The sequence below is a fragment of the Hylaeus anthracinus genome, unplaced genomic scaffold, assembly GCF_026225885.1.
Source record: "Hylaeus anthracinus isolate JK02 unplaced genomic scaffold, UHH_iyHylAnth1.0_haploid 11997, whole genome shotgun sequence".
In the NCBI taxonomy this organism is placed as follows: domain Eukaryota; kingdom Metazoa; phylum Arthropoda; class Insecta; order Hymenoptera; family Colletidae; genus Hylaeus; species Hylaeus anthracinus.
In genome coordinates, this window is record NW_026534344.1 from 2471241 (window position 1) to 2493119 (window position 21879).

At 43.7% G+C, this 21879-nt stretch overlaps 3 protein-coding genes across 7 annotated transcripts; 1 reads left to right on the forward strand and 2 right to left on the reverse strand.

Moving 5' to 3' along the window:
• Positions 1-97: 97 nt before the first annotated feature.
• On the reverse strand, positions 98-2774 carry LOC128889405 (nucleolar protein 9). Its single transcript, XM_054147022.1, has one exon. The coding sequence runs from the start codon at positions 2661-2663 to the stop codon at positions 867-869; it is 1797 nt and encodes a 598-aa protein (XP_054002997.1). The 5' UTR covers positions 2664-2774; the 3' UTR covers positions 98-866.
• A 407-nt stretch (positions 2775-3181) lies between these two features.
• LOC128889407 (anaphase-promoting complex subunit 11-like) lies at positions 3182-15879 on the reverse strand. 4 transcript variants are annotated; one of them, XM_054147026.1, is made up of 4 exons: positions 15684-15878; positions 15370-15489; positions 14543-14706; positions 6618-6753 (listed from the first exon to the last, which is right to left on the reverse strand). In XM_054147026.1, the coding sequence occupies exons 1-3, from the start codon at positions 15700-15702 to the stop codon at positions 14591-14593; spliced, it is 255 nt and encodes an 84-aa protein (XP_054003001.1). In that variant the 5' UTR covers positions 15703-15878; the 3' UTR covers positions 6618-6753; positions 14543-14590. The 4 variants fall into 4 exon arrangements, with proteins under 4 accessions (XP_054002999.1, XP_054002998.1, XP_054003001.1 ...); XM_054147025.1 differs by lacking the exon at positions 6618-6753 and adding an exon at positions 13870-14255 and having other exon boundaries at positions 15684-15879; XM_054147024.1 differs by lacking the exons at positions 15370-15489; positions 15684-15878 and adding an exon at positions 3182-4399 and having other exon boundaries at positions 6513-6753; positions 14543-14682.
• Positions 15880-16482: 603 nt separating this feature from the next.
• Positions 16483-20682, forward strand: LOC128889404 (menin). 2 transcript variants are annotated; one of them, XM_054147021.1, is made up of 5 exons: positions 16483-17293; positions 17357-17667; positions 17766-17905; positions 17995-18350; positions 18504-20682. In XM_054147021.1, the coding sequence occupies exons 1-5, from the start codon at positions 16729-16731 to the stop codon at positions 18797-18799; spliced, it is 1668 nt and encodes a 555-aa protein (XP_054002996.1). In that variant the 5' UTR covers positions 16483-16728; the 3' UTR covers positions 18800-20682. The 2 variants fall into 2 exon arrangements, with proteins under 2 accessions (XP_054002996.1, XP_054002995.1); XM_054147020.1 differs by having other exon boundaries at positions 17995-20626.
• The last annotated feature ends 1197 nt before the right edge of the window (positions 20683-21879 follow it).

Here is a 21879-nt window from a genome sequence, read left to right on the forward strand (position 1 = left end):
AAATACATTACCGCGGTACGTATATAAATGTGCACCCTTTCAAAATATTCCGGATCGTAGAGGGTTCGACTAAGCAATAATCTTAACGAATGCGTACTATCGAGTACAAGAATAGCGCTGACTATCAGTATCTCTTCTTTCGTGGCTTACTCGTTACATCAAATTACTAACAAACAAAAGATAAATTAGTACATGCCCTCTCCATTTCTTACACATTTTTCGCGAAGACCAAAGAAACGATTTTCCTATACATTCGATTTTCAAGAAAATTTAAGAATCACGCAAACTGCTTACACCCTTAACCGACTATCCTAAAGGTACACAATTTATTATCTTGTTAATCTTTCAATGATTCTTTTCATGACGCACTTGAGTTTTTACTTGTGTCGATATACGATGTAGGAAAAAAAAAAAAAAAAAAAAAACACACGGTGTGTATCGACGTTTTCCTAGTCAATTGATAGATTTAATGATCGCAACGAGCAATGTAACGAATGCTAATACAAGTTTTTACTTTGTACGCGTCGTAATGTAACCACCGTATATGTACATTTAAGTCTAGTCATCGTCGGGAGGTAAAACGAATTTATCGATCATACGCGTTAGGGAACTTTGCTCAAACCTAGATTACGAATCATTGTATGTTTTCCTAGCTACATTGTGTTGCAGGGATGTATGATGGATTCCATAAATTGTATTTATGAATTCACGAAATACATAATTATTCTATGTCATAACGCTTAAAGGAAGAGCATAAACAATTTCTTTTCTCCTTTACATTTTATTTTACACGAGCGCCGGCTTTGGGACGATTAAAATTTATCTAGTATAAATACAACGATGTTGAAAAAGAAATCGTTGTGTAATCATTTTTTTTCGGTGGGTCCCCCGATTATATTAGCAAAGAGAGCTCTTGTTTTTTCTTCTTTTCCAAGAGCGTCCGTCCAGTCTTTCTTATTTCTTGCAAAGAGGGGGACATTCAATTTATTGTATATAATTTGTCCAGATTTCGTAGATCGTAAAGATTCTCCAACAGCGGCCAATTCTTCCATCATCGAGATCCTTTGATTGATACGAGCCCACTGCCATATTCTCTCTAAACTTCTTGAGCCGTGCGTACTGGCGGCCAATTGTGCCCAGCATCCTTTCAACTTCTTTGCGAGCTTTTCCCTGCTTTTCTCACCGATGTATTTGCTATCCATAAAAGCATCCACGATGTGACTGCCTTTAGTGTCACTGAACAAGCTCGATAGTTCCTCTCGATCTGTCTCCAACAGGGAATTAACAATTTTTATCGGTTTATTGAATTTGAGAATAGCCTGGACCGTTAAACTCCCATGCAAGTTCACGCCGTACTTCGAATTATCTTGTTTGCGAAATTCTTCTAACTGTTCCTGTGTTTTCAGAGTTGCTATACATACCGCGAGCAGATGGGTTTTCTCTTTTGCTTCGCAATGAAGTACTTTTGAAAGCTGGTTCAAGAATGCACCCTGCTTGGTTTGTAGCCTTGAACAAGCATTTGCCAAGCTAGCTATAACTCCTGTGAATCCCTTATTCAGAATTTCTTCAAAACAAGTCAAAATTTCTTCAAATATCTTCTCAAAATCTTCCTTTACTGTACAGTGGTCCAACAGCCTTTGCACGCTATAGTTTGTACTTTGAGTCAAGGACAGTTGTTTCAAGTTACCAGAAAAGAATTGTTCATAAATTGTATACAGAGATTTGGATTCTGCTACTGCTATGCAAGCTTCTAATAATCTAGTAGAACATTCTGCTTCAAAAATGTTGGATAACTGCTGGTCCTTCCCAGGTTTAAAACAATCACTAGTAACTCTTTTGATATACATTTCCATAGTCTCTGGATATATATCTTTCAGAGAATGTAAAATACTTTGCAACAATCCAGATGTAAGTTCATCTTGACCAAACTCCATAAACTGAGGCCATTTGTATAATCTATTACAGGTTTGCAATAGTAAGTCCTTATATTCTTGTATCACTGGTCGCCTAGGAACAAACACAGATTTTTTCTTCTCACTGTGATCCTGTTTGTTGATCAATCCACCAAGACATTCGATTACAGTCCTCAAAAGATGATTTGCGTATGTGTCAAACACAAACTCTTCTATGTTATTTATAAAGTATCTGCTTAGTTTCAGTACAATATCATTGTAAGCTTTGATTTCAGATTCCTTCACCTCTATAACAGCATCTGTGCTTTCCTCTGGAGATGGTTTTGCTGAGATATCTTCATTTCCTCTGTCCGCACAGGTTGTTACAATTCTTTGTAAAACATGGCTAGCGAATCTATCGCTGCTGAGTGGTCGTAAGGAGGAGCCAAAAGCGTCGACTAATCTCTCAATCGTTTCCAAGTTCGCATATTTTAAAAACGAGTCCAGTATCCTCGAGCCAACCTGATTTTGAGCATACTCGATCTCGTGACCAACAGTTTGTTCGTACACGTTATTTACGAATATTAACTTTTCTTCGGGGGAAAAATCGCCTTTAATCAGCTCCAAAATACGTATCATGTACTGATAAGTGTCAGAATCAACGTGAGATCCATGATTCCTTTGCCTGGCGAATTTCTTCGCCATCTGCATTTGAGAACGTTTTTTCTTTCGTTTCTTACCTCTCTCAACACTGCCATGCTCGTTAGCCATTGTTTAAGGTAAATATTTCATTAACAATTGAACGAACGTACAAACACCACACGTATCATAGTGAACATAACCTCCTTACTTCGGTACACGCGTGTACTGCGTAATAATAGTTACTATACTGGCGCCATCGGTGGGAAAACCGTCAAGTTTGTTCTCACTACAAACTTGGGCGTTTCCCCGCCGATGGCGCCACTAAAAAGAACAATTCGCCATCTAGCAGCAACAACAGGAACTACTTACACTACAAGCTTTGGTGTTTTGCCACCGATGGCGCCACTATTTTTAAACTACCGCCATCTAGTAGCAATAGTAGGAACTACCTTCATTACAAACTTGGACGTTTTCCCACGGATGGCGCCACTATTAAAGGCAAAAAATTTTAAATAAAACAATTTGAAAAAGTGAACAATTCGACATATTAACACATGCACTTACTTAGGGAACGCTGTAGATCGTATCCACCTTGAAATAAAAATAGGAACAGGCATCCCATGCGATGTAAATGTTGCTCTACGTTCTGCGTTTATATTACATCTCGTTTATTTTGTACCTTACGATTTTTTTCCTTTATTTTACACACTCGAATCAATCTACATAAATCTTCGTACGGCGTATTGTAAATTCGACGAGTCTTGTATCAGCGCGTTTCTTCGTGTCTCAACAAGAAAGAAAACTCTGCAATGGACGTAATAATAGCGGAGAAACGTGGAAGAGAGAAGGACTTCCGGAATTGCAATTCTTTGGAACTCACTAGCCGTTTGTCGCGTCGCAGGTTCGGCTCGGATCTCTTGCAATCGTGTTTCAACAAATAATCACGGGAAAGTCTTAATTCGCACAAACGGATGTTCTATTATAGTTAATTAAAGGCCCCTTCGACTGCTATCACAAATAGAGAAAAGAGCACACGTTCAACTAAAGTAGCTCTCATCGAGAATAATAAATTTCTTCCTTACCTATTACGAGTTGTATATATATCTATATATGTATAGAGGATCGTTGTTTCTTTCTGGATTGACATTGACAGTATTCTTGGATCTACGAATCGGTAGCAAGTCCTTAAACATCCGGTGTAACGTTCACGTGAATCCACGGCGATCACTTGAAAACGTTCTCGAACAAATAGAATTTGCGATCTGTCTCTGTACTGAAATCCGTTACAGGTACCTTCAAACACCAATAAGTTCTTCGTACGAATGCACTAGGTCGTATTCGACGAGTTTCACTCGATCCCTTTCATCAAAGGTGACGCATCGACTCGTTTCTTCGTCGAATCGTTTACTTCAATTCATGCTAATCGTTCAATTGTACCTAAACATTCGTCAAGAGTTCGCATGCACGCCAGAACGCGCAGAATTTGTACGATAGCGTGCGGCAAAGTTTCTGAATAGTTGGAATGAAAACGTTCATTTCTAGAACGCGAAAATTTTTTTCGTTAACGAAGCGACGCGACGTCAAACAGCCCCGTATTCCTCGCTGGACGGTGACTCGTCGCTGGGAGGTGGCCTAGGAGGTCTCGGAGGTCTTGGGGGTCTGTGATGATGCACGACGGGAGCTGGCCTCCTCGGAGGTGGCGGGGGATGAGTCCCGTAGGAGGTGTCGTCCCCTTCCTCGCTACTAGGCGACGGTGACGGTGCTCTGTCTTCTTGTTCTTGCAGTAGCTGTCGAAACTCTTGTATGGATTCGTTCAGGGACCACAGTTGGGAAAGCAGAGAGAGATCCAGCTGTCGAAGACCAAACTGCGGAACAATAGATGAGAAATATTCTTATTTTCGGTGACGACTCATCGATGGAATGGTATCTGCTGCTCGAACGAGCGTCGTACAATGTATGCTCCATCCGAGCGGACACGTTCACTTTTACCAAGCGGTTTGCCAAGGTAAATGTTGTTTCGTGATTTACGAACTGAAACGACGTATTTCCAAGCAAGTAGCGACTCGATTCACCGGTCGTGGGAATGAAGGAAGAAGGAGTTACATAGGAGGCGCAAAATGAGAATGGAAATGAGAGGTGTCGGCGTGCAGAGAAGGAAGGTGAAGAAGACGAAGAGGAAAGATGGAGCGGAGGTAGAAGGAACGAAGGTGAAAGAGAGCGGTCACAAAAACGGAGGTGAAGGGAGGGGAGGAGAGTCACGCCTGAGGGAATGCAGCGTGGGAGCGGCTGTGCCAGTTCGCTTCGTGTCTGGATTGACTATTAAACTATTAGCCTAACTTCTAACTATACGTTTCTGACGCCAATTAATATTTTACGTGTCCTATATATCCGATTCCATACGTCATTGTTTCTACGCGTACAGATAAAAGCGTCGATACATTTAACGTATACTAAAGATATGCATATTTACAAAGTATAGATAAACGACTATTTAAAGAAAGTGTCTGACTAGAGAAACGTTTTCAAAACGCTTGCACTGATAAGTAGATTACGCGTAGCTAACGCCGGAGGTTTGAAAATAACAGAAATCGAAGTGACTGAAATTGCGCAACATTTTCTGGGACATCCAATGCGTAAAAGGTGGGGCATTTGAATGGGAACACCTGAATGTCTCCGTTATTTACGGTCGTATGAAAAACATCTTTGGACAAAGTTCCACTGTTTTAAGGAGAACATACGAACATATTTTTCCAGGTCGTTTGTTTCGAGTCTTCGGGGTCAAGGGTGCTTTTTTAAACGGAGACTAACCTACACTATCTTTATATAAATATGTGCATCGTTCTCGTTTCGTGTTAGGTATTATATCGTTCAAGTCCACCGAAGAGAACCGTTGGTCGAAGGCTCTGGTTTCAATAAAGCCATGCTTGCACGGACCAACAATACCTTCAATTTGTTAAACGAGATAAGTGGTATGTGTAACCCCTCCACGAGGATGCTGGTTATATGCGTTTAGTTTCACGGCTATTTTAAATACTCGAAGAAAAGAGGAATAAGAGTCCGGCATAACGGTCGAAATGGCACCAGTCATTTTGCGGGAGAGCGTGTCCTCTCCGTCGTTCCTTCCGCGTATTATCCCACGCTACGAATACATATTCATCGTGATCTGCAGTTTACCCACGCACTAATGTGGCCCCAAGGTAACGGATCGGATTGACGGAACCAAGCCGAGGAAATCGTGGAACGGGAGACGCGACGACCGCACGCATGCGAGGAATTTCGATTTTTCAGAAAAAGCGCCGCGAGCGTTAGCAAGGCCACCCGGTCGATTTAGCGAATTCGATCGTCAAAACGACCGGACTCCCGTTAAGATACGATCGCCGATAACCGGATTATATCGCTCTTTCGTTCGTAAAAACTCGTAAATCCGTGGAATTTTCCTATCAGCTGGTAAACACGGTTTACGCGACCAGGGATGACTAACGGTGTCTGGCCACGGTCGACACTTCCGCGACAGAATATTCATACCTCGTCGGTCTGTTTATCAAACATACCGAGAACGATTTGAAAAATACTCGTGAACGTTGGACAGGGAAAACGAAATTGATTCGCGTGCGAGATATAACTTCTCGCGGGCATAAACTAACGCTATCGCGAAAGGTGTTAAAATTGCAGAAGTTCAACAAGTCGATCATTGAATCTGATAAAAGATATCAAGGTTACTCGCACGCGCTGCGAATACTTCCAATTTCGGAGCTTCTTCACCGCGAGGAAGTTTTACTTTTCTTTTGCAACGTTAGCGTCGTGGACGATCGAAAGCGTTTTACGTAACATAAAGAGAAAATTGTTGTTTCCACCGCGAGCGATCGTGTCGCAATCCGCGAGCCGCTGGATTCCGCAGAAAATGTAATCGTTTTCTAATATAGACCAACGTATAGGTCCGGACTAGACGAGGCGAGTCAATAAACTGTGAACAATCACCATTTCTCTCCTGAGTATAGCCAGTTGAGTGTCCAAAGTGGTGAGCTGCCTGGCAGGTGGCGATGGCCTGGACGACGATTGCATCGCCGCTTTACCGCCTCTTTGAGCTTTGCTGGAGGATCTAGCAGGGGGTGGCGGTGGCTCGCAACCCTCTCGTCCACCGCTCAAATTGAATCCACTGAGACTTCTTGGCAATGGTGGCAGACCTTGCAGGGAAGACATCGCGATCCTCTCCTGTAAACTGCGACAGACCAAATATGCGTTCGATCGTTAAAATATATTCGTGACTGATTTTCTAAAATTTGGTGGGAGAAATGTACGGTGGTTCTTTGCTCCGTTTTCTTCGCGTGTCACTCGAACGAATAAAAATCGATGAAACCCGATGAAATCGCCCGAAAATCGGAAGATCGTTTAGGGTGTTGTTCACTGGTCTCCATCTAGGAAGAGTGTTGATTCGTTGGGAATCGATGTTGGCCCCGAGCCAAGAGACGCGCAGCTCCGACGAACCGTAGGTCGATCTCCCGCTAATAATCCCACAACGGCGTCAATGCTCGGTTATTCTCCCTCGACACATGATACTTGGCGGAACCGCGATAAAACGAGCAAGTCTATAAACCAGCCGATGATTTTTCCGCGTCAATGGCACTTTTCTCGCGTCGGGCTGACAAACGAAGTAGGTTAGGAGGTAAGGCAAATTAAAACCGCGACGATACGATCCATACAACGTAAAAGAAAAATTGTACAACGCATCCGGTATCCCACATTACTTTTTTCTTCTTTCGCGTGTGTTTTGACACGTAATTAAATCGTTACGGCGAAAACGTACGGGGCGAGTCGAATGCATCTCGTGTAACGCGAGAAAGTCGTACATCGAACCGCTTGGATCGTTACATTCAGACATCAATCTCATAATAGGTTTACAACCGACCGCGAAGTTCGCCCCGCAGTGGTATCACGGTTCTTCGATAATTAATGCGTTAGCACCGACACGTTCCGCTGACCTGCGAAACACTATATCGACGATTAACAACGCTTGTAAACTGTACACCGCGGGAAGAAACAGACTTGCGGCGTACCGCGGAGTTTATAGTTTCATCCATCCTCTCGCAACGAGTCGTGCGACTCGATCGTTTCGATTAAGAGAAATGTTGGATCAACGCTTATTTTCGTTGAAATAGAAACGCGAAGTATAATCACGATTTACAGTCAGTCTCACAAGTACCCTCTATGTATTTACGAGTATGTTATTGATAACGAAACATTTATTTGGAAATCTTAAACCTATCATTTGATTCAGACAAGATTCTATAGTAGACACAGGGGATACGAATACTTATGACTGTATATTTATATCAAGGATCTTTTTTGCTGTAGAACTTGGTGAAGATCGATGCAGAGTAAGATGATCAAAATCACGCTTGCTCTTATTACTATTCGAATGCCATAGAGAACACCAGATATCCCTCTGATGCAAAATACGAACAATTTTTGATACGATTAAAAGTCTACTAGTAAAAGCTAGTCGACAATTAAAGCTAGTCGACAATTAAAGTTAGATTTTATCCGTGAAAGGCAGAGTTTCTTAAACGCGAACTCATCTTTCCCATCCGATCGTCGAGTTACCTCAGTATATTAAGATCGCCGGCTTTCTTGTTTTCGCAGTGATCGAGTCCGTTGACTCGATCCCCGTCGACAGGGTCCCCGTCGTCCCCCGACAGCGTGATCTGCGTGGACGAATAGTGGACACCGGCATCCAGCCAATCTTGCCGATGAATGTTGTCATTCTCGTTCTCGGCCGCGTTCTGGTTGCCCTCGTCGTCGTTCGATGCGGCTTTACGCTCTGTTTCGTCGATAACGACCACGGTGGCACGGTCAACGCTCGAAACGGACTTGCTGTTTTCATTCACGCTCGCTTCCTCCCCGCCGGAAGCCTCCCCCGCGCTCCTCTTCCCAACGTCCCGATTTTTCGCCAAACACGATCTCTGCGTGGGCGTCGGTCGTGGATCGTTCTTCCCGCCCTTTTCCGCGCCTTTCTCCGTGCACGTTCTCGACCTATCGATCCTCGATTCCACGGCTGGAGGCACGTCACCGAATGACACGTTCAACCTGGGCTGAATCGCGGGTTTCGTCACCGATTCGAATCGTTCCTGAACGATCGCCTCGATCCTCGTCTCCGTGGACGTTTCGTCTCGTTCGTTCGTCTCTTTGCCATTCTCGTCGCTGCTCAACGCGGCGAAGGATCGATGACCCGAATTGCCGTTCTGTTCTTTGGATTCTGGACAATCTCCGGAATTATCGAGCTTCCGCGAACCCTTGTCCTCCGCGAGATTCTCGCGACTCCTCGTCAAACCGTGGACAACGGCGTCCAACGCGGCGGACGAGCATTTCTCGCCGAGTTCCGTGGAATTTCGTTCCTGATCGGCACGGTGTCGCCTTTCCCGCGGATTTCCACGTCGATCGTCCTCGTCTTCGTTCCTTTCACTCGCGTTGCGAGCCGTTCTGCGATCCCTGTCGACGACTCGAGCGTCGTCGTTGGTTTCGTTGCCGATCTCCTTGGCCAGGGGCTCCTTGATCGACTCGTAGACGACCGTGCGACCGCCACCGACTTGGGACACCTGTTGCTGACCGGGTTGTTCCTGATCGGATCTCCAGGGTTTAGTGTTGGGCGGTGGTGGAGCCTGTCTAGTGGGACAGGGCGGCCTTGGGGATCTTTTAAGGGCCTCTGCGACCACCTGCCTGCTGGGTCGAGGCGGCACGGGCGGTGGGTGAGGTCTCTGCGTTGCTGCCAACTGCATTTTTACCTCTAGCTACGCTAACGCGAGCATTCCGTGCCTTCTTTTTTTTTTTTTTTTTTTTATCTAAACGCGATTCGTATCGAGGTCATCCGCGATAACAGTAATCGATAGTCATCTCGTCGTTCCTGTTCCGGCGGCAACGAGCATATCGTACGCAACCACTGTCTATTTAAACGCGCGACGATTCATCGTTGAGTCAGATGCCCAAATAGAAATGTTTTTCCGCGGTAGCTCAATCGACGTGGATCGTTTTCACGTCGCCTCTGGGGGACTCAGCGTGGAAAAGAAACGCTAGGCAGGTGAACCGGGCAGGAACCAGTCCCTCGACGTAACTCCTCTGTTTTCTTCTGCGCTGGAATTTTACCCATTCAGCTCCCTCCTTCGCTCCGCGCGAAATACGTCCAAGTCTAGATGAAACTTTCGAACTACTACCGGAAGGTAAGCCACCGTTGGTTCGTTACTCGTTCGATAAGATTTGTAATTCGTATTAGAAGATTACATTGCGGATTGCGCGAACGGAAGCTTATTTCGACGACCGTTCAATGGAAGAAACTTTTCCATTCGTTACGCACCATTAGAGTAAATTGCTTCTCATTTCCGATCTCTATCGTAATCCTCTTCGTTTTCTTCTTTCAAAAACACCAGAATCACACCAACAACACTCCAATTGTCACCGTCCCGCTTTCGATAGCTTCGAACCGGTGCAGAAGCTTTCGATGCACGATGCTCACGTTTCGGAGGGCGGGAGAGACGAATTTTTTTCGAAGAAGCTCGAGGAACGCACACGGAATGTCGCACGTTGGATCGACCAGAGGATTTCGACGAAACTTGGAGGATGAAATCGTCGATCCCGCTTCTATCCTCGATCCTCGTTTTCCTTTCCCTTCGAGCTTGGGTACCCGCTGTTCGACCGCGGTAGCGTGTCCTCCTCCTAGATTCTCTCTCTGTTGCCCGCTGAACGGACCGCCGCGAACTGACTTCGCGATCCCACAAACATCCTTCGCGTTCGAGGAACCACGTGACTGGCTCGAGCTCGAGTTCGAGTTCTCGGGGCATCAGGTAGGCAGTAGACGTGGTACGTCGAGAGCCTTTGTGCCTACCAGTGATGGGATCGAACGGCGTACAGGTACACGCCGTATCACGACCGGGTGAAACCATTATGAATAGGAGTGTTGTTGCATCTTTTTGGAATTCATATGCACGTAGAAAACGAACCGAGACGACGATCTCATTGTAAACTCGAGTAAACATTAGCAGATCTTGGATTACTCGTCGCGAGGATTTAATTCTTCATATCTTGGCAACGAAACTTTGCAAGATGGAACCATTGCAAGATGGAACGAGACTTTTTCATTCGTATCGGTACCAGGAACCTACCTCGAAAGGTCTCGCATTCTTGGTGCGTCGAGACACGTGACTTTTCAGTTCCAAAAGATTCTCTATTTTGATTCGACGGGAAATGTTTCGAGCATCTTGTTCTTACGAGCAGTATCGAAGTCCTAAGTGTCGGATTTGATTCCAATTTCAGTTGGACTTGGTCCCATCGCTAGTGCCTACCTCCGCGGGTGCTGTACGTGTGCGCGATTGCATGCGATTGTGTGCGAGGGAGTGAGAGGGACGCGGAGAAGGCGGGACGGTCAAGATAGAGTGGTATGGATAACGAGAGAGCCCAACTAACGATAAGAACGAGATAGAGGATCGAGGGAGGGAACGAAGAAACGTGCAGTTACAGTGCAAGAGAGACAGGTAGTGTACACCTAGAGGATGGATGATCATGCTTCGTGACGTAGCCCTGTGGACGTTCGAGGTTTGAAGTTTACTCGCTTGTTTCATATATTTTGCAATTATTTAAGTATGTTTTCACACAGACCATTCGTAATTTTTCTCATTCAATCCTCGATATTCATTTAATTCATGGTAACCTTTGGGTCTTACTCGAAATTAATCATTGCCGAGGGATTACGTTAATAGATTTTGCGAGATAAATGTCAGCAAAATAGAAATTAATCGATATCGAAATTATTACAAAACTGTCCGTAAACGTTGCAAATAAATTGTTGGACATTACGTACGTCTCTAGCCTTTGTACATGTGTTTGTGTGCGCGCGAGTGCGGTTGTTTACGCGTATGCGGTAGAAAGAGACACGGGCGAGAAGTGGGGGACAGAAAAGAGTGTAAAAAGCAGGAGGAGAGTGATCGAACTGGTGTGCGTACGCGATTACGCGCAACGAGGGAGAGAGACGAAAGATGAGGCCACGTACAGCGAGTGAATGAGAATAATGATACAAGCGAGAGAGGATGAGTAAGCTGTAGCGTAGAGAGTGGAACGGACCGATGGAAATGTTAAGTCGACGGAAAGGGGAAAGAAGGAGTTACCGTGAATTGCGTGAAGCACTGCATGGTACTTTGGCACTTATGGTACTTTGCGATTCATGGCACTTGCTGGACGCAGGAACGAAAATGTGCGACTTTGTCGCGTTCTGATCTCGGTGGCCGAGGAAGAGGGTCGAGAAAAACTCGGCGAAGAAGTCGAAGGCGCGAAGGTGTTGCGAGCGGCAATTTTCTTTCGATTTTTTATGTTTTTTCAAGATGAAATTGGTTGCATTATGTTTGTTCATTCGTTCCTTGGAGATATTTATAGCAGTCCTGCAGATTAAGACACATTGTTCGGTGAAAGGCAAAATTAAAATTCACGTAGTGGAGGGTTCACGTGGTTTGTTTTTGGTTCGGCTGGCCACAAGATACCGTAAGTGTGCAGCGCTTGTAATATCGTGCTCAGGATCGTCGTGATACCACGTGAGAGAATAACCCACGGAGGGACCAGAACACGGAAGAAAAAGGAGAAAGAAGTTGCCGGTAGGAACGAGAAGGAGAAAAAGGGAAGGGGCCCATTAGGTCTCTCCTTGCTTCGCGAAGGTCCGTTCCCTGCTTCCGAACCCGCGCAAACCACCCAGAACCCCGCTGAAACCCGTATCGTTTTCCTTGACACGTATAACATGCAACAATACCTGATGCAATTCTAATAAAAACGATTTTATTTACAGATTTTATTTACTGATTTTATTTACTGATTTTATTTACTGATTTTCATTCTAATTTAACTCGACATTTTGTACCGTCGTTGCTCCCATGGGAAAACGTGTGATCCACATTTATGACAACTGTATAACGTAAGTTTCTTCAAGGGGTTAGCAATTAAGGATTAATTATAATTTTATAAAAGTAGTCGGAACTCCGCTATCTCGTAATACGTGGATTGCGTGCATTGTCTATTCCAACCTTTCCCAAACGGTTTCCTGGGACCCGAATAAGTATAGCATGAAAGCTTGCAATTATTTATATCGTTCTAGTAAAAATTATAGTACACATTGTTCTGGAATACATGAAATAAAATCCCATTTGAAACTTTTAACAACTTAGACTGCTTCAAGGGGATGATCTAATGGTGGACGTGCTTCTGATATTTCGAGGCTAGAATGCAACACCTTGTATAAGGTTACGACAGAAACGTACGCATTTATTGTAATTAAATTCTTATCTCCTCTTTCCAGTAAAAGTTTACTCACGCTGCACGAGTGATACCATAACGCAGATATGTATAAATTATCACGGTTCACCGACGTTACACGATTATCTGCGTACATTTAAATTTTCTTCACACTCTATTTCCAGTCGTAGACAAGAGCAACTCGTTCTACTTTCACCCTAATTCTTCCGTACGAAGCGCGGATTAACATCTTTGCATTGTGGTATACCGAGGGGAACGAAATCTTAATTCACTCGTTTACATGATGACCCAAGGAATCGTTACTGAATACTCGATACGAAAAAATATCTTGTCTTCTGTTTGTAATTGGTTTATATGTAGTTGAATAAATCTGAAAATACTCGATTCCTTTTGGTTTTAAAATAATGTTGCTTTTATTCCTGATGTTATCTTTTAACCCAGACGGATACCGGAGGAACGGTTCCGTTCTGGTGCGTGGCAGGCGAAATTCGATTGCGTTAAATAACATCTTCCCTGCCGCAGGAAGTAAATTCGCTGAATACGCGGGGAGGTGTGTGAATCGAGTGACGTTGAATAACGCATTTCTGTCTCAGGTGCGTAGTTACCTCCTAGCGCACGACAGCAAAGGTCGGGAGTACTTTTTAGTAAGGATAGATGGTTCAGAACGGTTTCTCGAAAAATCTAGCTACGCCACTGCCGTTCACGGTATCGTGCACCGCGCGACGAGCAAAACTGTCGAGGCGGACTATTATGTAAGCGTGCGATGCGGGGAATCACACCGACGCGTCGCGTCGGCGTCGCCGAGTTGCAATACGGTGCAAATTGGCTGCCTTTCGATACAGTTCGGTCGCACCTTGCAATTTCGCCCGGAGTTCCTCTGATCGCTCGCGCGCACCTGTGTGCATCTGCATAGTGGCCTAGTTGCATAGGATCAGTGCATTTATGGAGATTCAACGAGATTGCCCAACAACAACAACTGGAAAGCCGATAATGCCATTTTTCTAACCCAGTCTTAACCCAAACCTGACCCCTGATCACACGATCTCCCAGATAACCCAAATCCAACTAAAGGACACGGTCGAATCGTTCGAACGGAGAACGTATCGCGAATATTGGGGATTAATTCACAGGTGTTGTCGAGGGGTTTCGAAATCGTCCACGATCTATGGGGAAGATTAATCGTAAGCTTTTGTTTCGTAGCCGAGACAGGTTCTACGATCGGTTTCAAACGAGTTTCGTAAAGTATACCGAAGTCGTACGAGTGGGACAGGGTAAACAGTTGGGGAGAATTAAAGGGGCGCGCGCAAACACCTCCGCCTTAGTCCTTCTTTCATTTATGTGGTAAAGTTAGAAATGACTCGACAGAATGGACTCCAACAGCGCGACATTCGTTCTCAATTGCTCCTACTAAATATATCCTGAGAGAGATATACCGTAAACCTGAAAGAAGAAGTTTGTTAAAAAATCAAAGGAATCCATACTTCAATATTCAGATATGCCCAAGGATACTCGAGAACCACAGAGAATAAGAAAAGATCGCAAGGACCAACATCTTCAAGATCTAACCTCGAGTCTGGGATAGAAAAAAAAACCGCGTGGGGACGGAAAGGACGCGTCCTTGCGCATCGCCGGTGCAAACAATGCGTACGGAGCGAAGCTTTCACCGAAACGACGGAAGCTAATCAGATTCGAATGAATTATCTCGTAGCGCAGAATGCAAGCGTTACCTGATTATTCGTTGCGTGCTGACACCTGCGGGACCGTCGAGAAACCAGCTACTCCTTGAACTTCCATTCTTGACGACACATCGGGCATAGATGACTGGTTTGCTGGGAATGCAGCCACTTCATGATGCAGTGTATATGGAAGCAATGCGAACATTGGCCCCAAACTGGAACAGCATCGAGTCGTGGATTTTACGAGAGAAAACGTTAGTTCGGTTTCGGTCGACCTAGTCAGCACACGCGCACCCTTGTGCTTTGTTCGACGACTGACAACCGGCGTTTGCAGCGTTTACATTGACACGCGCCAGTACGCGCGCGTGAGAACACGGTCGTGTCGTGTCGTGTCGTGTCGTGGGTCGAGGGATCCGTTTCGTTTAGGACACCGATCGATATTAACCCCCGCAACTGCGCAGACATTGCCGCGGTATTTTATGAATGGTTCCGCTCTCGCAATAACAATGGGGCATTGAAATTATTTTGAAAGAACTTCAATAACATTGGAGCGACGTATGGACGCGATATCGCGTTAAACATGCAATGTTAGGAAGCTATAAATGTTATATGCAGAATGCGATAGAAGGGCCACGTTTGGAGCACGTAATTAGATGAGGGAGGAGAATCTAAGTGGAAAAGTTTTAAGCTATTTTTCGATCTAAGCTCTCCTTTGTTTGTTATGAATTTTTTAAGTTGACCAAACTGGAGTAACAACCAAGTTTTAACTATAGATTGAACGAAATGATGTCTTACACTCGACGTAAGTTGCGGTGTACTTTGATCATTTAAAAATTAAAGAATATCGATTATTCAATACAAGAAACAATTGTACATACCCAAAGGACAATCGTCTCCAGGAATTTTGCAATCCGGACAACTGGCGTCAAAGGGCATCCTGCATATACCGCAATTGTCATCGTTCGCTATCCATCGCCAGGTGGCGACTCCGGTCCAACCTGAAAAAATATTTATACATGTCAGTTAACCTACACATACTGTATTTTAAACACACTAATGTATTCAAACGTAATTAAACAACGTAACGGTAAACGTGACGTCTGAAATTCCTTTTCGTTCTCAATTGTATCGTATAGTAAACGTAAATAACATACGACATAACCGAATGTCACAAGTTCGAACTGTTACTTACTTTTTATCGTGACTTTCATTTTGAATTTGTTGCAGTGTAGTAGAATATCGTGTACAGCGTTAGATGGAGCACTTTTGAAAAGTTTTACACTAATTCTTAACAAATCGCTGAGAAACGAATGTTTTGGAGCCTCAAAATAGACAGCGTGTGATCCAAATGTCTAATTGAATACTGTTGAATACGATTTCCGATTGTACATGGCGTGCCATCTTGCGGCATTCGCGCCAAGTTTGCATAATACCGAGAGCCAATCAGATTCATTGCCGCGAAATAATATTGGAAACAAGATCAAAAAGTTGTGGGATAAATATAAGGGTGTAATGCTACAATTATACTGTCTGATTTACATCATTCGCAATAATTGATCGAATTACTCGACGAAGAAATACCTAACTTCAATCTAAATACTTTAAACAATGAAAATTAAAATATAGGATAAATCAATATCCACTTCAAATACAAACATACAGACAGATAGCAGCGTACGAATGTATTATATAATTTTGACGAGGCATTCTCAATTTCTTGATAATACTTCGGTACTTATATGCTGATTATCGTACGCAGCGGTCATTATCGAATGGCTGTAGTAGGGTAACGATTAATAGAAAATGATGACTGAAAATAAATTGAAAAGAATCTTCCGGATAATCACATCGATGCTTTGGAAGATTCTGGAACGTAAAACGCGCGCATTGAGAACCGTCGCGTCGTTTACGTCACACGTGTCGCTCGCAGAGAAACTCACCTTCTCGCTTTGTCGCGTATAGTACGAACGAAAGCTCAATGGAAACGGTCCTAGTGGCGGCGCGCCGCTGGTTGTTACGCGGTTGTGGTACGTTTTGTCGTGCGGAAATGTGAGTTTCGCGTCGAGAACGAGAAAATCGACACTGACTAGCGTGCGTCGTTAGTCAAGGAGGAGGAAACCGTGCCGGTCGCTCGAATTCGCCGAAGGTTTCTGTCAAGATAAACACGAAATAGGATGACACTACTCGTGGTTTGAACGAACATCTCGATCTCGTGCGTGCAGCCTGCCAGTCGCGACATGGCGGGTTTTCGAGACGAGGATAAGGCTCTGTTTCCTATACAGAGCATCTCCTCCATCGTGCAGATCTTCCAGAACCAACTGGAAAACAGCTCGGAACCGGATCTCGCTTTGCTTTCGATCCTCGTCGGCGCGGTCGAGAATTCCCTAACCTGCAACAGAACATTTGCGTCGCAGGAGACCACTGTTTACGACGAGCCGAAACTACCGGCGGTCGAGTTTCACATCGCTGAGGCGCTTTACACGAAGTTCCACGCTGTGATCAAGGGAGCGGTAGATCTCACGGTTTACGACACCAAATACGCGACCAGAGAACTCGTGAAAAAGGTCTCAGACGTGATATGGAATTCTCTCACTCGAAGCTACTATAAGGATCGTGCGCATTTGCAAAGCCTCTATAGCTACCTCACAGCGAATAAACTGGATTGTTTTGGGGTCGCCTTTGCCGTTGTCGCCGGTTGTCAGGTCTTGGGATTTAAAGATGTGCATCTGGCTATGTCGGAGGACCATGCCTGGGTGGTCTATGGAGAGGATGGTACAGAAACGGCGGAAGTCACATGGCACGGTACGTTATTATATTAAATTAATGAATCTATGGAACAAATAAATAAAATAAATGTTTTATTAGGAAAGGGAAACGAGGACAAGCGTGGCCAACCAGTTGAGCCAGGTGTGGCTTCACGGTCGTGGTTGTATGTGAATGGACAGGCCGTTGTATGTTCCAGGGCTATGGAAGTGGCTACCATAGTATCTGCTATAAATCCTAGTTTAAGTGCGACTGCTGATGCAGCTGAGGTGGCATTGCTCCAGCAGGAACTGTTGTGGTTGTTATATGATTTAGGTCATTTGGCCAAATATCCTATGGCTCTGGGTAATCTAGGAGATCTCGAGGAGGCTGCGCCTACTCCAGGTAGACCTCCAGCCATAGACCTATTTCAGGTAGGTTTAAACAAATATCATACAGTAGGTTTTGATGGTTGTGATGTATAGTCTTAGCAGCTTAATATATCGCGCGTCGTATTTTCTTATTTTTTCAGGAAGCCATACGAACGGCCAGGAAGTATTACGGGAATGCCCATGTATATCCTTATACCTACCAAGGTGGTTATTTGTACAGACACGGACTCCACGCTAATGCGTTGGCGTCGTGGGCAGACGCAGCGGATGTTTTAAGAAAGTGAGTATACCGAGTATAACGAGGAGCGATGTAGTCGTTGTCGTGGTTCTTCTATTCATGGATACTTTTCCTATGTCAACAAACAATAGGTACGATTATTCGAGAGACGACGGAGAAATATATAAGGAGTTGCTCGAAATAGCCAACGAGCTAATACCTCATACGGTGCGAGCAGACGAACGTCTGTTACGACAACCCCGATGTTTCGCGTACCTACTGAGGTTTTACGACGGCATCTGTCAATGGGAAGAGGGCGCGAATACACCGGTTCTGCACATAGGATGGGCTCGACCGTTAGTGAACACCATCTCGAAGTTCGACGCCGGTATTCGCGCCCAGGTTATCATAGAGTGTTATGATGTGGAGACCAAACAAGAGGAGGAGAGAGCGCAGAAGAGGGAGACCAGCCCGGAAGAAACGTTGAACAACAACAACAACAATTATTGTAAGACGAAGGAGAGGGGGAACGCGGCACGCGATTTGATCAAAAGCTTAGAGTCGAAAGTACCTTCTAATCCAGCGCCAATGCATCCTAGTATTCAAGCCTTGACCGCTGCGTGCAGCGAGAAAATACTTAACAGAGATTACCTCTTGCAAGGTGGTGGAGAACCGTTCGTCGCTCCGCCGGACGACGCTCTGCCGCCTGCACCTTCCACTTCTCAGGAGAACCTCGATCCCGAGGTAGAGACTGATTCCGAGAACGAGAGGCCAAGGATAACGTTGTACAGTCAGAAGATGAAGGGTCTGAAAGACCTGCTGCTGGCCGAAAAGCTGAACACGCACGCGATTTCGTTGCAGCTAACCGCACAGAGTCAGGTACAAATCGGTAAGAAGTCGCGCGGCACCGACGACGTTGGAGTCAGTCAACGTCCTAAGAGGACACGTCGGGAATAGTATAAGACCATCGATCGCCGTTTCGGTATCGTGAAGTATTGAAACAGTGCCACTAGATTTATTTCTATCGGTGGGAAAGATCGGTGGCGCAAACGTACGGAATGATTTCCGTACGTCGTTAGAATAGTGGTTCTTAACCGACGTGCCGCGAATGTTTGGCAATTGATTAGAAGAAGCATGATTTAGAAGACTATTCTCGATCCATCACGGCTCGTGGCCCGTTGAAAACCTGACACAAGTACTAACTATGGATAATTACCGTGAGTATTTTAAAAATTGTTGGAAGTGAAGCTTCGATTAATTTACCTCGTTTATTAGCTAATTGTGTAAATATGTAACTGGTTTGCCGCTGACGTAATTTTACGTCATTTTATAGTTATGGAGAGTGCGATAACCAGTTATGGATTTTTACAATGAATTTTCTTGCCGTAAATTGAATTTTCATTTTTCATCATTTTTACGGTTGTTATTGTAATCAACCTTGATTTAGACCAGTGCTAGGATTTAGTTTTCGCTAAACTCTGCCACGGGCCTGGAAAGATTAAAAATCTTCTAAGCTGTGCCATGAGCTTAAAAGGTTAAGAACCATTGCGTTAGAATCTCAGTCTTCGCTCACGGTTTCTTTCTGTTCGAGTGAATTTCCCGATCCAAGCTTCTTGCGGTACGATCGCAGGAAGATGGACGATGGTGATGAATTTTGTGCCGTTTCGTTTTCAATCCCGTTTGTCGTACACGTCTATCGTGTTTCACGACGATTCGATCGCTCGAATCGTTAACGCGAATCGTCGCGAAACATGTTCGCGTGAACACACGGGACGCGTTGTCGTTTAGGTACAGGGATGGGCAAAATGTATTTCAAAAAGTATTCGAATGACGAACACCTTCATTTGCATTCCGTTCGTAATCAAAACTTTTAACGGAACGGTTGCATGAGAATTTTGTATAAAGTTACAAATTTAATTATTTATTTATTTATTTATTCGGACAAAATTAATAGATTTATAAGTCCTGTATCAATGTTGTATATATATACGTATATATATATATATATACATTTATACATTTATGGTTTCGAATATTTATTAAAATTTAAAGAGTTTCCATCTATACTCGAAAACAGAAATTTAACGAAACTCTATACATATAAATTCGTAAATTTATTTTTTTTTTATTTATAAGTATTCGTAATTATTTATAAAATCGGTGAGTCTATCCAGATCGTGAGAAAGATTCACGAAAAAATTCGTACGTTTATAAAGTGTTTATTTATTTGTACAAATAAGTAATTAAATTTGTGAATTTCTAAAAATAGAATTTCGAAATGTGTATATATTCGTGAATTTACGAACTGTTTGTAAATAGTTCAATTTGTAAGTTTCTTAAAAAGATTTTAAACAATTTATATTATTTAAAATGGAATTATTTATTTGTGAAAATATTCGATATTAAGCAAGAAAAATGAATGAAAAATCACACGAACGAACGTCAACGTTTGATCACCACAGAATACACAATATTTCAGGATGTTCGTCAGGGTTGTTCTAAGCGCTGAATAGATGGATTCAGTATTTTAGATTGTATTTCAATTACAAAATCATTGAAATATGCTCGTCCCTGTTTAGATATAGGTAAAATATATACGAACAAGTTTGTAGAAGAGTACAAAAAAGTTTTCTCGGTTTTAAGTTAAACGTCGAAATCGTGAGTGCTTGCGTTTTGGTATTTTCAAACGATGAAAATACATTTGCGTGTAAATGTCTTCTTTCTTCCACAGTGTGTAGAGCTGTGCGAATTATTGGGGTGGGTTTTGGGAGGCGGGGGTGGGAATTAGTGAAAGAAGAGACGACGATATGAATCGAACAATGTACCTAATCTATAATCTTCGTGGGAGAGAGAGAGAGAGAGAGAGAGAGAGAGAGAGAGAGAGAGAGAGAGCAGGTTTTTTCAGCACAGTTATTTATTCTGCGAGTAACGATTATCGACGTAATCGATCAAATATCGATTCGCGCGTCCTTTATCCTATTTCTAATCTCTTGTTGCACTCTTATTTATTGACCCACGTGTTTTTTATTGAGCTGTCGCACTACAAATAATTACGATTGACAATTGTTGTCGTTAATGTTTTTTACACGGTAGTTAAACCTTTTTGTTAGTAATTTACGCTTTTTACGAATCTAGTAAAAAATGGGGAGACCACACATTCCACTCCGTATGTGGTGCAAAGTAATTAAGTTTTTTACCTAAGGTATTTTAAGCATAAAAATGCTCGCTTATTTTTATAACTATTTATTTTCAGAGTAATTATAAGTATAATCTATTTCTAGGACTCATTCTTTCGCTACTTTATATAGATAGATATCAGAATGAACGTAGGACAGTCCACCAAAATGGTAGCGAATCACCGCAGTCTTTGACAAAACTTCTTCGTCTATCGTGTCACAGTATGAAACGAGATTGCATTAGGAAGCTGGCTAAAATTCATTCGCGAAATGGATCGATTTAAAGTTGTACCGCTTATGTATCCAATGTTCCTCGGTGTTTTGCGCGGGCGTCGGTGTAACGAATGCGTGCAGTATGAAAATAGTTTCTTCCTTCCGTGTTAGGTGCGCGTTGCGTTAATCGAGGCCTGTTTAATTCAGAGAATTTCTCTATAAACAAGAACAGAGCTAATTGAAAGGCCACCACGTCACGCCTCCGAGGCCAACAAAGGCTCACGAGTGGCTCAAGGCCGCCTCAGTCCCGCCTTCCTTGACCACGCCCACGTTAGTGACCACAGGGTGGGGGAAATGTCCTCTGCCTTCACTTTGCTCTGTCCTCGGACTATAGAAAGTCCTCGAACAGGCCTTACCCGCGATTCGAATCCAAGCCAGAGGACTGTCGCTGATCCTTTTCATTTCCGTTCGCAAGCTTTTCTCTACGCGTTCGTTTTTTTTTTTTTTTTTTCGGGTTGTCTATTTAGTTCTTTCACCCGGTGACAGTATTTCACGAAATTGTCGATACGACTGGAGTTTTATCGTTGGGTAGAAAACGATTTTTCTATCGGGCAGCTGTAACCATCTCCGTACGGACAGACGTGGGCA

Bases quoted from the DNA above. Each gene is read 5' to 3' on its own strand.
- LOC128889405 (XM_054147022.1), bottom strand. From the start codon at position 2,663: ATGGCTAACGAGCATGGCAGTGTTGAGAGAGGTAAGAAACGAAAGAAA.
- LOC128889407 (XM_054147023.1), bottom strand. From the start codon at position 9,307: ATGCAGTTGGCAGCAACGCAGAGACCTCACCCACCGCCCGTGCCGCCT. The intron at 6,754-8,135 runs GTAACTCGACGA...GGTCTGTCGCAG, and splicing joins GGCGATCTTAATATACTGAG to TTTACAGGAGAGGATCGCGA. The intron at 4,400-6,512 runs GTGATTGTTCAC...ATTGTTCCGCAG, and splicing joins CTATACTCAGGAGAGAAATG to TTTGGTCTTCGACAGCTGGA.
- LOC128889404 (XM_054147020.1), top strand. From the start codon at position 16,729: ATGGCGGGTTTTCGAGACGAGGATAAGGCTCTGTTTCCTATACAGAGC. The intron at 17,294-17,356 runs GTACGTTATTAT...ATGTTTTATTAG, and splicing joins GGCGGAAGTCACATGGCACG to GAAAGGGAAACGAGGACAAG. The intron at 17,668-17,765 runs GTAGGTTTAAAC...TTATTTTTTCAG, and splicing joins CAGCCATAGACCTATTTCAG to GAAGCCATACGAACGGCCAG.